This window comes from Panulirus ornatus, chromosome 58 (genome assembly GCF_036320965.1).
Source record: "Panulirus ornatus isolate Po-2019 chromosome 58, ASM3632096v1, whole genome shotgun sequence".
In the NCBI taxonomy this organism is placed as follows: Eukaryota; Metazoa; Arthropoda; class Malacostraca; order Decapoda; family Palinuridae; genus Panulirus; species Panulirus ornatus.
The window spans coordinates 17524929-17542218 of record NC_092281.1 but is presented as its reverse complement, the minus strand read 5'-3'; the positions used below and the strand labels follow the sequence as shown (position 1 = coordinate 17542218).

Sequence of the window (17290 nt, the reverse complement as noted above, 5' to 3'; positions counted from 1 at the left end):
CACACTGCGCTTCCCCAATCTGATGCTCTGTACATGCCTTCACCCTCTCAATCAATACCCTCCCATATAATTTCCCAGGAATACTCAACAAACTTATACCTCTGTAATTTGAGCACTCACTCTTATCCCCTTTGCCTTTGTACAATGGCACTATGCAAGCATTCCGCCAATCCTCAGGCACCTCACCATGAATCATACATACATTAAATAACCTTATCAACCAGTCAACCATACAGTCACCCCCTTTTTTAATAAATTCCACTGCAATACCATCCAAACCTGCTGCCTTGCCGGCTTTCATCTTCCGTAAAGCTTTTACTACCTCTTCTCTATTTACCAAATCATTTTCCCTAACCCTCTCACTTTGCACACCACCTCGACCAAAACACCCTATATCTGCCACTCTATCATCAAACACATTCAACAAACCTTCAAAATACTCACTCCTTCTCCTTCTCACATCACCACTACTTGTTATCACCTCCCCATTAGCCCCCTTCACTGAAGTTCCCATTTGCTCACTTGTCTTACGCACTTTATTTACCTCCTTCCAAAACATCTTTTTATTCTCCCTGAAATTTAATGATACTCTCTCACCCCAACTCTCATTTGCCCTCTTTTTCTCAGTCTCTCCTGGTACTTCCTCACACAAGTCTCCTTCCCAAGCTCACTTACTCTCACCACCCTCTTCACCCCAACATTCACTCTTCTTTTCTGAAAACCCATACAAATCTTCACCTTAGCCTCCACAAGATAATGATCAGACATCCCTCCAGTTGCACCTCTCAGCACATTAATGGAAAAAGGTGAGAACAATGGAAGTAAGGGGAGTGGGGGAGGAATGGGATGTATTTAGGGAATCAGTGATGGATTGCGCAAAAGATGCTTGTGGCATGAGAAGAGTGGGAGGAGGGTTGATTAGAAAGGGTAGTGAGTGGTGGGATGAAGAAGTAAGAGTATTAGTGAAAGAGAAGAGAGAGGCATTTGGACGATTTTTGCAGGGAAAAAATGAAATTGAGTGGGAGATGTATAAAAGAAAGAGACAGGAGGTCAAGAGAAAGGTGCAAGAGGTGAAAAAAAGGGCAAATGAGAGTTGGGGTGAGAGAGTATCATTAAATTTTAGGGAGAATAAAAAGATGTTCTGGAAGAAGGTAAATAAAGTGCGTAAGACAAGGGAGCAAATGGGAACTTCAGTGAAGGGCGCAAATGGGGAGGTGATAACAAGTAGTGGTGATGTGAGAAGGAGATGGAGTGAGTATTTTGAAGGTTTGTTGAATGTGATTGATGGTAGAGTGGCAGATATAGGGTGTTTTGGTCGAGGTGGTGTGCAAAGTGAGAGGGTTAGGGAAAATGATTTGGTAAACAGAGAAGAGGTAGTAAAAGCTTTGCGGAAGATGAAAGCCGGCAAGGCAGCAGGTTTGGATGGTATTGCAGTGGAATTTATTAAAAAAGGGGGTGACTGTATTGTTGAATGGTTGGTAAAGTTATTTAATGTATGTATGACTCATGGTGAGGTGCCTGAGGATTGGCGGAATGCGTGCATAGTGCCATTGTACAAAGGCAAAGGGGATAAGAGTGAGTGCTCAAATTACAGAGGTATAAGTTTGTTGAGTATTCCTGGTAAATTATATGGGAGGATATTGATTGAGAGGGTGAAGGCATGTACAGAGCATCAGATTGGGGAAGAGCAGTGTGGTTTCAGAAGTGGTAGAGGATGTGTGAATCAGGTGTTTGCTTTGAAGAATATATGTGAGAAATACTTAGAAAAGCAAATGGATTTGTATGTAGCATTTATGGATCTGGAGAAGGCATATGATAGAGTTGATAGAGATGCTCTGTGGAAGGTATTAAGAATATATGGTGTGGGAGGAAAGTTGTTAGAAGCAGTGAAAAGTTTTTATCGAGGATGTAAGGCATGTGTACGTGTAGGAAGAGAGGAAAGTGATTGGTTCTCAGTGAATGTAGGTTTGCGGCAGGGGTGTGTGATGTCTCCATGGTTGTTTAATTTGTTTATGGATGGGGTTGTTAGGGAGGTGAATGCAAGAGTTTTGGAAAGAGGGGCAAGTATGAAGTCTGTTGTGGATGAGAGAGCTTGGGAAGTGAGTCAGTTGTTGTTCGCTGATGATACAGCACTGGTGGCTGATTCATGTGAGAAACTGCAGAAGCTGGTGACTGAGTTTGGTAAAGTGTGTGAAAGAAGAAAGTTAAGAGTAAATGTGAATAAGAGCAAGGTTATTAGGTACAGTAGGGTTGAGGGTCAAGTCAATTGGGAGGTAAGTTTGAATGGAGAAAAACTGGAGGAAGTAAAGTGTTTTAGATATCTGGGAGTGGATCTGGCAGTGGATGGAACCATGGAAGCGGAAGTGAATCATAGGGTGGGGGAGGGGGCGAAAATCCTGGGAGCATTGAAGATTGTGTGGAAGTCAAGAACATTATCTCGGAAAGCAAAAATGGGTATGTTTGAAGGAATAGTGGTTCCAACAATGTTGTATGGTTGCGAGGCGTGGGCTATGGATAGAGTTGTGCGCAGGAGGGTGGATGTGCTGGAAATGAGATGTTTGAGGACAATGTGTGGTGTAAGGTGGTTTGATCGAGTAAGTAATGTAAGGGTAAGAGAGATGTGTGGAAATAAAAAGAGCGTGGTTGAGAGAGCAGAAGAGGGTGTTTTGAAATGGTTTGGGCACATGGAGAGAATGAGTGAGGAAAGATTGACCAAGAGGATATATGTGTCGGAGGTGGAGGGAACGAGGAGAAGTGGGAGACCAAATTGGAGGTGGAAAGATGGAGTGAAAAAGATTTTGAGTGATCGGGGCCTGAACATGCAGGAGGGTGAAAGGCGGGCAAGGAATAGAGTGAATTGGATCGATGTGGTATACCGGGGTTGACGTGCTGTCAGTGGATTGAATCAGGGCATGTGAAGCGTCTGGGGTAAACCATGGAAAGTTGTGTGGGGCCTGGATGTGGAAAGGGAGCTGTGGTTTCGGGCATTATTGCATGACAGCTGGAGACTGAGTGTGAACGAATGGGGCCTTTGTTATCTTTTCCTAGCGCTACCTCGCACACATGAGGGAGAGGGGGATGGTATTCCATGTGTGGCGAGGTGGCGATGGGAATGAATAAAGGCAGGCAGTGTGAATTGTGTGCATGGGTATATATGTATGTGTCTGTGTGTGTATATATATGTGTACATTGAGATGTATGGGTGTGTAGGTTTGCGTGTGTGGACGTGTGTGTATATACATGTGTATGGGGGTGGGTTGGGCCATTTCTTTCTTCTGTTTCCTTGTGCTACCTTGCAAATGCGGGAGACAGCGACAAAGCAAAATAAATAAAATAAATATATATATATATATATTTTTTTTTTTTCATACGATTCGCCATTTCCCGCATTTGCGAGGTAGCGTTAAGAACAGAGGACTGGGCCTTAGAGGGAAAATCCTCACCTGGCCCCCTTCTCTGTTCCTTCTTTTGGGGGGGGAAAAAAAAAAAAAAAAAAAAAAAAAAAAAAAAAAAAAAAAAAAAAAAAACGAGAGGGGAGGATTTCCAGCCACCCGCTCCCTCCCCTTTTAGTTGCCTTCTACGACATGCAGGGAATACGTGGGAAGTATTCTTTCTCCCCTATCCCCAGGGATAATATATATATATATATATATATATATATATATATATATATATATATATATATAAATGTGTGCATATGTGGGCGTTTATGAATATATATGTGTATATTCCTATGAGTCCCCGTGGACTCATAGGAATATCTTGATCAAGCGCAAAATTGTGATCCTTTCAAATGTGTATATGAGTGGATGGGCCATTCTTCGTCTGTTTCTTGGCGCTACCTCGCTGATGCAGGGAAGAGCAATTACGTATAACATATAAATATATATATATATATATATATATATATATATATATATATATATATATATATATATCCCTGGGGATAGGGGAGAAAGAATATTTCCCACGTATTCCCTGCGTGTCGTAGAAGGCGACTAAAAGGGAAGGGAGCGGGGGGCTGGAAATCCTCCCCTCTCATTCTTTTTTAATTTTCCAAAAGAAGGAACAGAGAAGGGGGCCAGGTGAGGATATTCACTCAAAGGCCCAGTCCTCTGTTCTTAACGCTACCTCGCTAATGCAGGAAATGGCGAATAGTATGAAAGAAAAGATATATATATATATATATATATATATATATATATATATATATATATATATATATATATATATATATATATATTTTATATTTTTTTATTATACTTTGTTGCTGTCTCCCGCGTTTGCGAGGTAGCGCAAGGAAACAGACGAAAGAAATGGCCCAACCCACCCCCATACACATGTATATACATACGTCCACACACACAAATATACATACCTACACAGCTTTCCATGGTTTACCCCAGACGCTTCACATGCCTTGATTCAATCCACTGACAGCACGTCAACCCCGGTATACCACATCGCTCCAATTCACTCTATTCCTTGCCCTCCTTTCACCCTCCTGCATGTTCAGGCCCCGATCACACAAAATCTTTTTCACTCCATCTTTCCACCTCCAATTTGGTCTCCCTCTTCTCCTCGTTCCCTCCACCTCCGACACATATATCCTCTTGGTCAATCTTTCCTCACTCATTCTCTCCATGTGCCCAAACCACTTCAAAACACCCTCTTCTGCTCTCTCAACCACGCTCTTTTTTATTTCCACACATCTCTCTTACCCTTACGTTACTCACTCGATCAAACCACCTCACACCACACATTGTCCTCAAACATCTCATTTCCAGCACATCCATCCTCCTGCGCACAACTCTATCCATAGCCCACGCCTCGCAACCATACAACATTGTTGGAACCACTATTCCTTCAAACATACCCATTTTTGCTTTCCGAGATAATGTTCTTGACTTCCACACATTCTTCAAGGCCCCCAGAATTTTCGCCCCCTCCCCCACCCTATGATCCACTTCCGCTTCCATGGTTCCATCCGCTGCCAGATCCACTCCCAGATATCTAAAACACTTCACTTCCTCCAGTTTTTCTCCATTCAAACTCACCTCCCAATTGACTTGACCCTCAACCCTACTGTACCTAATAACCTTGCTCTTATTCACATTTACTCTTAACTTTCTTCTTCCACACATTTTACCAAACTCAGTCACCAGCTTCTGCAGTTTCTCACATGAATCAGCCACCAGCGCTGTATCATCAGCGAACAACAACTGACTCACTTCCCAAGCTCTCTCATCCCCAACAGACTTCATACTTGCCCCTCTTTCCAAAACTCTTGCATTTACCTCCCTAACAACCCCATCCATAAACAAATTAAACAACCATGGAGACATCACACACCCCTGCCACAAACCTACATTCACTGAGAACCAATCACTTTCCTCTCTTCCTACACGTACACATGCCTTACATCCTCGATAAAAACTTTTCACTGCTTCTAACAACTTTCCTCCCACACCATATATTCTTAATACCTTCCACAGAGCATCTCTATCAACTCTATCGTATGCCTTCTCCAGATCCATAAATGCTACATATATATATATATATATATATATATATATATATATATATATATATATATATATATATATATATATTCTAAAAGATGGAGCCAAGGGAAGGGTGCTCATTCTCCAGGAAGGATACAGCTGGAGTGTCTATATGTGTCAATGTAAGAAGAGGAAGGCATATTGTTTGAAAAAAGGAACCTGTATGTTTTGGCTCCCAGTGAAACAAAACTCAAGGTTTAAGGTGAATGGTTTGGGAGTGTCTTAGGGGTAAACTCAGTGGCTGGAGTGAGGGCTAGTGCTAATGAATGGGTAACACTCCTAATGAAGCAGAAGTTGTGGGAATGTGCAAGGATACTGGGAAATGAGCTCAAAACTGACGTGAGTAAAAATGAAAGACGGTCAGGAGAAAGGGGTGATTTAACAGTGTTTAGGGACCTGGCCACGATAAGGATGATGAAAGGCAAGCATTTATTGCGGTGTCGGCGGATTTACCTGAAAGCGGAAAAATCGCGTGCGAGAACTCACTTCGACGGAACTGTATTACTGACAGCTACAAACGCACTCACAAGCTTACGCTTATGGTGTGCGTGTGTGTGTGTGATTCATATCATTAAAATTGAAAATGAAAAATAGATTTCTTTCTTTCATTTAGAAGCATTACAATTTTTATGAGATTTCGGAAAGTTGTCATCCATATGTCGTCAGAAGGAAGCACCAACGGAAAATATATCTCCAAAAATTTTTATTAAAGACATGAAGTTTTTAGAAAGTACGCGTTTCTTTCATTTTATAAAAAATGAACACTCATTCACCTTAAGTACGTGCATGCATTGTAACCGACTTTTCTAAATCCCATTCCTCAAATAATACCATGTAACCGCCAGGCAGCCAAATTCTAATATTTTCTTTGACAAGTAGCAGATGCGGAAAGGGCAAAAGTATGCCCCAATCGCGGCTTATGTCAATTTCAATGAAAGGTAAAAAGATATATCAAATACCATCCAAATATTTTGACATAATAGTTGAAAAGAGGAATATCACTATATCAGTATCTAATTACGTTGCATGCATGCTTTTGAACGAGAATATGCAACCAAATGACGACCTACAGCATAGTGAAAAGAGTGACAAAACAAACTGACTTCCGTACCGAATGGCAGGGGCGGTGTGGTTAACTGGGGGAACGATCGCAGAAATACTCGGTCAATGTTGCCATAGGGAACAAGTACAACAAACTGGGGCCACTCAGTGTCACTAGGAATGATGTCGGTGAGTGAGTAGGGTGCTGACGTGGAGGGGAGGGCAGAAGACTACTAGTGTTTGTGTGCATGTCTGTGGAGAAGTCGGTGAGAGCAAATCGGGTTTACTATGCGTATTATACACAAATAATCGCGCTCATTCAGGTGTACTGAGAACCAGTGACGACAACCGCAATAAAAGGTGTAGAAAGAGAAGAACTGCAATCGTGTTGCCTTCAACCGCGTTTAAACAAGAAATACGTCCAGCTTAGTGCACCATCGGGCCTCGCATGCCGCTTTGGAGAATGCATGCAGTACTCAAAGGTTTTACGACACTGTAATCATTTCCTCTGTCACCCTGCACGCAGAATGGTCATGGATGACCTGTGCAAGACTGAGCAAAATCGGATGAATGGTTGACATATGTTAACTGGGAATTCCATCAAAAGAAAGTGGGCGGTGCCCAGCTATGATGAGACGTTTCTGTGACTAAGTCAAATGTAACTAGTGATTCAGATAAGGGCTAGTTCAAATGCTGGATTCCCCATCAAATCAAACGGGAATGCCAATACCGATTTCAATACATTAACATGAAAGTCATATATTTAGAAATATGTTATTCAACTTTATCATGTAAAGGGCCGTTGCGTGCCATTCAAATGAAATGATTCACCCTGGGATATAATCAAGATTTACCACAAAAAATTACTTGCCCGATGCGATTCACTCATGCAACAGAGTGGCAAGTTTACTTGATATAGAAATATGATTTCAACGATAAATAATCACATATGATTTTGCACGTGCTTTTGATTTTGCACAAATATGATTTTACTTCCGCTTTTGCTAATCGCTTAGTATCAAGCAGTTGGAATGGCGAGAGATAGGACAGTCCCCAAGACAAACAACCCTCCCCATCCTAAAAGTAAGGGCGCCCGTTGGTGTTCTTAGGAGCCCTCTCTCTCTCTCTCTCTCTCTCTCTCTCTCTCTCTCTCTCTCTCTCTCTCTCTCTCTCTCTCTCTCTCTCTGTAACCTTTCATAACTTACCAAGCAAAAAAGGATCTTAAATCAGGAATGGAACGAGCCCATAAACAAAGCAAAACGCCGTGAATTTTGAAATCATAATGAAATGCGGACAAGGATTTCTGTTTCACACTTAAAATACGAGTGGGCGAGATGTGGTGGAAAAAATGACCTCAACAGGCTCCAGGGCAACGGCCGCCTCTAACCTCCTCCCCTCCTCTCGTTGGCCTTGTTCACTAGTATACCACCTAGAAAAACATACGTTACTCTTGAAAATTTATGTTGAAAGTTCTGCCAAATATCGTTGTTATGCTAATCTGATTTTTTTTTTGTATGTCAGACGAGAACCATTTTTTCTTTTTTTTGAGACTAACGCTAGCATGATGAACGCCAATTCAGACAACCACAAATGACATGCAAGTGAAGGCCGACAGCGGGAGTAGTAGCTGATAGTGGGGACTACAGCCAACGACAGGTTGTCATGAAGGCCATAAAAGTCCGAGCGGAGCATCGCGTCGTTCGACGTCGACACCAACCCTGCAGTGGTCAAGTGAGTCTTACATCCATCAGTTTCCTTGCTGGGCACCAGAGGGCTGAGCTTCCTCTCTGCACCTTAATCTTTTCTCACCAAGATTCATTATCCTTCACCAACCAATAAAGTCAAGTCCTTTTTTTTTTTTTTTTTTTTTTTTTTTGCATCACGACCGTCTCCATGTTTAATGCGTCTGCAAAAAAATGTGCAGGTATATCCTTCACGTCTCACAAGGCATATTTTTACGCCTGCATAATCTTCGGCCTCAATGTTACAACGCTCGTGGAAAAGTTACATGTCTTAATCTATCCAAATAGCCACTTTGCACATCCTGTTTCAAACACACACACACACACACACACACACGTCTAAGTTGAAAGATTAAAATGCTGACCGGATGTGACCATACGCACCTGACTGGAGCAGACATGAGCTAGTTATGGTTAATATGGACACAAAAGAAAACTGCGAGAGGAGTCAGAAATCATAAGCAAATACATATCTAACGATTTATTAGTCGACGAAAGAAACGAAGTGAAGCAGCGGTTGACACAATGAACATAAGAGTATTTCATGTTTACTTTGTATTAAATCATATGAATTCAAATCGGGGAACTGAAAACCAAACATTTCCACTACATATAGATAAACTAGAAATCACACACACACTTAAGTTTCCACACATTATACATGCACATCAATCAGCCTAGATGATTCTTGTTATGAATGAAAGAGGGATAACAGTGAATACCAACTGATCATTCTGCACCTTTCATATCGCATTAGAGTTAACATCTACATCTGATTTGGCAGTCTGTGAAATCACAACTCCAGTGATTCCTTAGGTAAGCGGTTATAACTAAGTATAACAATATCAGGAAAACCAAACATTATAAAATTCTGCACTTGCATGGCTTCATAAAATGAAAGAATACACAAACACACACATATCATATATATATATATATATATATATATATATATATATATATATATATATATATATATATATTTACGTATATAAAAACCTTATCCATGGGGATAGGGGACTAAGAACACTTCCCTCGTATTCCCTGCGTGTCGTAGAAGGCGACTAACAGGGGAGGGAGCGGCTGGCTCGAAATCGTCCCCTCTCTTTTTTTTTTTTTTTTCAAAAGAAGGAACAGAAGGGGGTCAGGTGAGGATATTCCCTCTAAGGCCCAGTCCTCTGTTCTCAACGCTACCTCGCTAACGCGGGAAATGGCGAATAGTTTGAAAGAAAAGATAAGATATAAACCTGTTCGCGGCGTTACTGGACTACGCCTGCTAGCGAAAAGTACAATCTCGTCAAAGGCGTCTACATTCCTCTGATACTGGAAGCAGCATAGCCCAGAGCTACTACGAAACCAGAGCCCTCTCTATATAGCCAAGCCCGGAACACATTTACCTAGTTTTCTCCGACTGCTTCATATGCCCTGATAACGTCGTTCCTTGTATAACACATTCCACGACTCGCACTCTCCTCCATGGTTCAGGCCCTTGTCACTCAAAGCACCTCCCACCCCAGCGTTCCTGCTCCTCGGTTTCTTACTTTATGTTTCCTCATCTTCCGACATGTATAGCCTCTTAGGCAAGCCTCTCATCACTCATCGCCTCACTGTCCAAACCATTCAGCATCACCCTATTCAGCTCTGTTATATGCGCTCTCTTTCTCTTATCCTACCCTTTCTTATTCGATCAACCATCCTCGTGATACATACTCTCCTCATTTATATCACTTCGACACATCCACCATCTTTCGTTCTTTCTGATCTAAGGCCCATGTCTTACATTCATATAACACCCACAGGCCCCACAACCCCTAACAGACTGTAGAACTGCTCCTCTAAGCCCCTTGCATTCACCTTCCTCACAATTTCATCCACAAATACCTTAAACAGCCATGATAATATCATTCCTGGAGCCATTCCCCTTCCTCTATTCCTATTCTCACACACACACCTTACTCTCTTGGTAGAAACTCCTCTCTGCTTTTAGTAGCGTTCTTCCTATAACAAGTATTCATAACACCTTCCACTAAATATGTCTTTCATCCTACCATGCTCTTTCTGCAGATCCATAAGTGCCACACACAATTCCTTTTGTCTCTAAAGCAACACTTGTAAAACTCTGCACATAGAAATAGGTAAGTTTGAGATGAATGCATTATTGAAGAAAACTAAACATCATCGCTTTACTGCGGTGGTTTGATTACCGGAGATTACTCGAACCAAGCGGTTTTGGAAATAATAACTGTACACAAATTAACTCGGTTTGCATCTACTTCGAAACTTTAGCCCACGTAAACCCCTAGTGAGAATGCATCTTCGTTTTCTATCACTTGGCAGCACTATCGTGAATTAAACCCATACGCCTGTCCCAGTACCATAAAAACAGCAAAGGGATTACGAAGTTTTTTGCCTGGAATTATCAGCCGCTGTCAACCGAATTTTCTCACATAATTTCAATTCGTCGGGTTAGATTAATCTGATTGATAAGGTAGGGTTAGTTTACATAAACGGCTTGTTTCACTTACGCTGATAAGGTCATGTTAGTTTAGATAAACGTCTTGTTTCACTTACGGGATAAGTACCCAATTTTCCTAGCTTGGCCCTTTGTCTCTTCTTATACAGGAAAGATTATGTACGGATATTTAACATCTGCGTCCTTGAAGCCATGAGCATCAAAATACCAAACAATATTCGCTAGTCAAGCTGTGGTTAGCCAAGGATGCTTGCACTTTACAGCGGCAGACTGTGTCCTAGAACTGTTGTGATTTCCTAATATTTATCAAAGCTACAGTGAACGTAAAACTTTCACAATGAAAACCACTTTTCGAAAGTTACTTAGAAGACTGTAGTAATACATGGTTTGGGGTAACAAAAAACATTTCCCATAAAAAACAAGTATTCCTTGAACAGTTATCTACAATTTCTGTTCTGTAACGTCATTGTTTCAAACCAATTTTAATTATGGCGTCGTTCGTTACAGAGTTTTCACGAAACTAAAAAAAATAAACGTACAATATTCACTATGAACAGACAATTCAAATTGAAACAAAAGGTTTCGTTGGACGTCACTTTTCTTAAAATTCTCCTTTAACGATAATATGCAAAACTTAATATGGTAAATAACCCGAAGCGTTAGGCGAGCCACCTGAGAGTTCATTCAGGCATCGTAGTTGCCTAGTTAGTGACAACAATTAGTCTACTTCTATTGTCTAACGAACTAGAAATGTCAAAAGATAAACTTAGGGCCTTAACAACTCACAAGAAGCCAAATCACTAGCAATCACAGCCTAGACATGTTAAACTTGGTAAATGTGAAATACAGAAACGTCAGCTGAGAACAAGGTTCTACATATTTTGAATCAGGGACACAGTTACCTAACACACCTCCTACCCAAAGACTCCAAAATGTCCCTCAAGGCAGTATTATGAATAGCCTTACCCTCTTAGTCGTAACCCGTTCGCCTTGGTTGGAGATTGCTTAGCCAACGTACCAAAATCCACTGTACAGCCTGTCACACACCGCCTAGATACACACAAATGAAAACATTGTTTGGGTCAACCGTTTTCTTCGATGGTATATCTGTAACAGAAAATGAATAATTAATATGGGAAACTAATAAAAACCTATAATTACGTCCTTTTTTTTTTTTTCTTATTAAAAGTCCTCAACATGTGGAAATTTATTGTTTGGTTTGTCATTGATAATTCCTAATGTACAGTGTATTTCTCTAACATTGCTTTTGTCTAAACTATATCTAAAATGAATATAAAAGAGAAGAGCAAATGTCACTGTTTTTAGTTACTGAGAACGCTTGCATCCGCAAAGGTATATCTATTCTGAATATTTCCTTTGTTCTGAATGTGAGTAATGAATCTTTAGATCCGATGTTCTGAAAAATATGAAGGCATGCTCTCAGTCATTCGAAAGAAACATCAACAAATAAATTGTATCGAAGGTTGAAGCACTAATTTGTACTTCGAAAACTGTAATTTCATTTAATTAATAGATAAGAACTGACCATACAGATTTTCTTCTCGATTTCGTTTTTCATCGTATCAATATGATGAATTAGAAATCATAATGGTTTAAGGATCATCTCCATGCAAAGCAACACGTTTCTGTCTGGTTCTGCAGATTGTCCTGGTGTTACAGGTATGCGCGTGGGGTACCTGGTGCTCGTGGTTGCGACAGTTCTCATATGTCTGCTCCTGTCAAACCTCCTGGCCCGTTACCCCCGGCAAGAAGCCCACTTCGACGCCGTTAGCACCCGCGAGACTCCTCCGTCCATCTGTCGCGGATCGTTGCACACTGTCTGCCCGGCTCTCCTCGACCACAACATGCTGAAGCATTTCCTCAACATCACCAAGGTCTGGAGGGAGGGAAGAAGAGTAGGATTAAAAGGGGGGAAAAGTTGTAGGCAAAAGAAGAGATATAAGGGAAAAAATGTAAGAATGGCTAAGGAACTTAGGGAAAATAAGAGAAGGAAGCGGGAAAGTACGAAACAAAGAGGAATGAGGGAGAGACAAATTAAGGGAAGAGGAGTAGAAAGATGAAAGTGTAGGTATTAAAGGAGGGCGAAATTCAAAATGAGGATAAAGAGGAAGAAGTGGGAGGACAAAGGTTGATAAAATGAAAGGAGCTCAGAATGAGGGTGACGACAAAATAGAGGAGGAGGGTGAGAAGAACAAGGAGAGAAAGAGGAAATGTGATGAAAAGGAGAATGAGCAAGAGGAAGGAGGCGAGAGAGCGTAGGAAGAGTTCTAAAAGGAATACGGTAATGACTGAGAACATGAGTTGGTGCCTGTAGTCATGATCCTATCATGGTCACTTGCATACTCATACCTACCATGTTCACCCCTCATATTCACCACTACGATGCACCTACCACACTATTGTTATATGTCACCCACCACATCACCTTCCTCGTATCTATCTCAAAACCCCCATCGATCATAACATTGCCCTTACACAACCGTCCACAACTACCTGCGACACTGACCTCACCATTCCTACCACACCTCCTACACCGCCTCACCATACATACCCAGTGCGCTTCCCCACCGTGCCCACCACACCACACTGGCTGCACACGGTACCAATGATACTGCGCAAGGAAATTACCCAGTCTTAACTGCCATGCTAGTTCTAGTCCCGTTACACTGCTCCACAATATTCACCATTAAAGCCCCGTCATATCATCCATCCTACACCCTCACCCAACTGAATTCTCCTCAGTATAGGGGGCACAACACACATTGTCACACCACTTCCACCGTATCCACCATTGTCTATTCAACCATAAAACCCCTGGATATCCAGCACGACGCCCCAGCATGCCCAACACTTACCCTTGATGGATCCTAACGCTCTCCTACCCGACAGCAGGCGTCAAGGGGCAACCGCAAGGCTGTGGGAGGAGGCAAACTCCTCCTGAACTTAAGCAAGAGAGGAGATCCTGCCTTCGTCGCCCCAACGAACCTTCCCGTCAGGTACCTGGTGCTGGAGAAGACCTTCTGCAGCGTCCCTGACATCCAGGTGATGAGTCTGCAATAGTGAGAGAAGAAGGAATGTGAACACGTCTAAATCAGACGACTACGTTATTAGAGATAGAACTACATGTTGGATGGAAGGGAGGGAGTGCCAGTGTGAAAGTCTACGTGATTCATTGGCGTGTGTGTGTGTGTGTGTGTGTGTGTGTGTGTGTGTGTGTGCAGGAAGGAGTGATACAAAGAATGTCTCCAGGGGTTCTGCTTTTGGGAATGCACCCAGGCATTATCCAAGTAACTTTACTCCACATCTGTTGAAAGGTTCTTTCTTGTTTTTTCCCACCCTGTTGTCATTACAGGTTTTGATTTCATGAGAGATTATATGTCTTACTATCCATCTATAATTTTTTACCTGCCATTATTCAAAAGCTTTAGTTATCCTGAAATACCCATTTCATGGTTAACCATCCTTCGGTACGAGGGCTCGACCTTTAGGTCGAAGGGTGCGACCTGTGACCTGACCGGGTCAAAGGTCATGCCATCACGTCCAAAAGGTCGTAACGTCGTGCTCAGGGATCGTACCGTTATACTCAAGGTGTTAAAAATGATATATGGGTATTGATACTCTTCTCTAATTTGTCAGGTGATCTTCTACGTCCACACAGCTCCAGCCAATCGCAAAAGCCGTGATATCATCCGCTCTACCTGGGGCAGCCCACAGTGGTACCCTGGAGTGCGTCACAAGGTGGGTAAGGGGACGAAACCAGTCGGTGAAAAGACACACGTTGAATGAAGGGGAGGGGAAACAAGGTGAGCGAGGAGAGACACAGTGGATGAGGGGGACACACGGTGAGAGGAGAGACACGGTGGATGAGGGGGACACACGGTGAGAGGAGAAACACGGTGGATGAGGGGGTCACACGGTGAGAGGAGAGACACAGTGGATGAGGGAGGCACACGGTGAGAGGAGAGACACGGTTGATGAGGGGGACACACGGTGAGAGGAGAGACACGGTGGATGAGGGGACATAGGATAGACGACGGATATGGGAGGGTACGTGGCAGAGGTTCACATGGGATTACAACTGAGTGTGTGTGTCTGTGTATAAGCCCTTAGAATGTGTTCTGGGACACTTCCCTTACTATGAAAGACGCTGACAATAACACTTGGCGTCAGAGGGGCTGATAACACTTCCAGTGCTGGTTTTTAATAGCTAGGTCAGTGAGAGCATCATCTTGGTTCTATACCCCTTCGAATTCAAGTCCGAGGTCAGCCACCAAATAACAGATGAATCGGAGAGTTACCCAAACGTCACTGTAATAAATCTGATGCTCTATCAGCCACACGAAACTGAGACTTGGGATCGTACACTATGTAAGTGTGATCACAGTGGAATAAAACGTTCCATTATCCACAGGTTATGTTTATGTTGGGACGGTCAGCAACAGACCAGGATCTCACCAGCCTGCAGGAGGAGAGCCTGATGTATCATGATCTCATCCTCGCCGACTTCGTAGACTCGTACCATAACCTGAGCTACAAGGCCGTAACTGCTCTTCACTGGCTGACTGAGTACTGCCGCCGCCCGCGCTACGTCGTCAAGACAGACGACGACATCTTCGTCAACATTTTCGCTTTGAGCAGGTTCCTCAACTATACCTATAACTTCTCGAGGAAGAGAGGATCTTACATGAAACACACACACGCGCAAGTCACGACACACGGCAACATTAAGGAGTTGTCCGGGAACTTAACCAGCGAGGAGGGGAAGTATGAGTCTGACAGAGAGAGAGGGACGGCAGACAGGCCTGAGTTCCAGTGCTTAGTGTGGACGGGCATGACTGTGATCAGGGATAAAAGATCCAAGTGGTATGTCAACCCTAAGGATTACAAGGACAAGGTCTATCCTCCCTACTGCTCAGGCAGCGCCTTCTTCATGACTTGGCCTGCCGCGCCAGCTCTCCTGAGAGCCAGCACCACCAGTCCATTCTTATGGGTGGATGACGCCTACCTGACGGGGATGCTAGCGGCGAAGGCTAAGGTACCCCTCGTCCACAGGAACAGCCTCTACGAACTCAATGGCAACAAGGTTCCTGCCGTCGCTGATCTCGGGGGAAAAGGTATTCCTGCACAATCCCCAGCACGACGGCGTCACCCTCAGGAGCATGTGGGACCTAGTACTGAAGAAGGAGGAAGGCACATCCTCCCTCGCGCACACCCGACTCTAACTACCTAACATCCAAACTCACAGAACCGACCGTGATTACACCACCCGCCACGACCACATAGCCACATCTGTGCAACAAAACGTGGTAAACCTATGGATAGCCAACGTATCACAAGACGACCACAGAAATTGAGTACTTGCAGACCATAAGCTCCAAATGGTTGCTGAATATTAAGAAACTGAACGTTCGTCTTCATCTCGGAGTTTGGTTCAGAATGAATCTTTACTTTCGGTTTTATTCTACCGAGAGCTTAAAGATTGCTGCATATGTATTATTAAATGAATATAACAATAGCTGTTTCTGTCATCCAGTCTATGTGCAGTCACATAACAATAGCTGTTTCTGTCTCCAGTCTATGTGCAGTCACTGAACTAGAAGGATGTACGTAAACGTGCAACTGTATGTATTCAACTGTATCGTAACAGCGCACTTGCATCAGCATGACTGTATTTCCTGTACTTTTGTTTGAGCATGTGTCTAAAATGTACTTGTAATTACCCCAAGACCACTACCTGAATGGGGCGGTGTTTTAACGCCAAGAATTCCTTTTTTTTTTTTTCCAAGTTATCGTACCGCCCAAGGTTGCGCTACACTCAGGAGCAGTGACAGGGGAATTCCTCCGAAGCGAGAACTTATTTAATGAGATTGCCTGTAATTTTTCGTCAACTGACGACTCAGTGCCGGCACCACACACACACACACACACACACACACACACAGGAATTTACTTGATGAGGCGTTTGATGGGGTGGGAGAATGCTATTTCCTGTGTGGTAGTGGTACGACAAGAATCGATGAAGGCAAGCGGGTATGATTAAGTACACGTGAATACATGTATATGTCTGTGTATGTATATGTATGTATATCTATATATATATATAATATATATATATATATAGTATATATATATATAAGCATAATTCCCTCCTGCATCAAGGATTCGAGGTGGCGCAAGGAAACAGACAAAAGAATGGGCCAACCCACCCACATACACATCTCTATACATACACGTCCACACACGCACATAAACATACCTATACATTTCAACGTATACATACATATACATACACAGACATATACATATATACACATGTATATAATTCATACTTGATGCCTTTATTCATTCTCGTCGCCACCCCGCCACACATGAAATGACAACCGCTTACCCTCGTATTCTGGAAGTGCGATTACCATAATCCAGATGTTTATACTTGCTTATAAGAGCCT

At 42.7% G+C, this 17290-nt stretch overlaps 1 protein-coding gene and 1 long non-coding RNA gene across 3 annotated transcripts in view; one reads left to right on the top strand and one right to left on the bottom strand.

Moving 5' to 3' along the window:
* Positions 1 to 11931, bottom strand: part of LOC139766592 (uncharacterized) — a 51959-nt gene extending 40028 nt beyond the window's left edge. Inside the window, exon 1 of the long non-coding RNA XR_011716928.1 lies at positions 11787 to 11931. This is a non-coding gene — a long non-coding RNA (uncharacterized lncRNA). The remainder of the gene's footprint in view (positions 1 to 11786) is intronic.
* Positions 11932 to 12220: 289 nt separating this feature from the next.
* Positions 12221 to 16628, top strand: LOC139766782 (beta-1,3-galactosyltransferase 4-like). 2 transcript variants are annotated; one of them, XM_071695700.1, is made up of 4 exons: positions 12221 to 12715; positions 13734 to 13883; positions 14478 to 14579; positions 15253 to 16628. In XM_071695700.1, the coding sequence occupies exons 1-4, from the start codon at positions 12449 to 12451 to the stop codon at positions 16069 to 16071; spliced, it is 1338 nt and encodes a 445-aa protein (XP_071551801.1). In that variant the 5' UTR covers positions 12221 to 12448; the 3' UTR covers positions 16072 to 16628. The 2 variants fall into 2 exon arrangements, with proteins under 2 accessions (XP_071551801.1, XP_071551800.1); XM_071695699.1 differs by having other exon boundaries at positions 13731 to 13883.
* Positions 16629 to 17290: the final 662 nt, after the last annotated feature.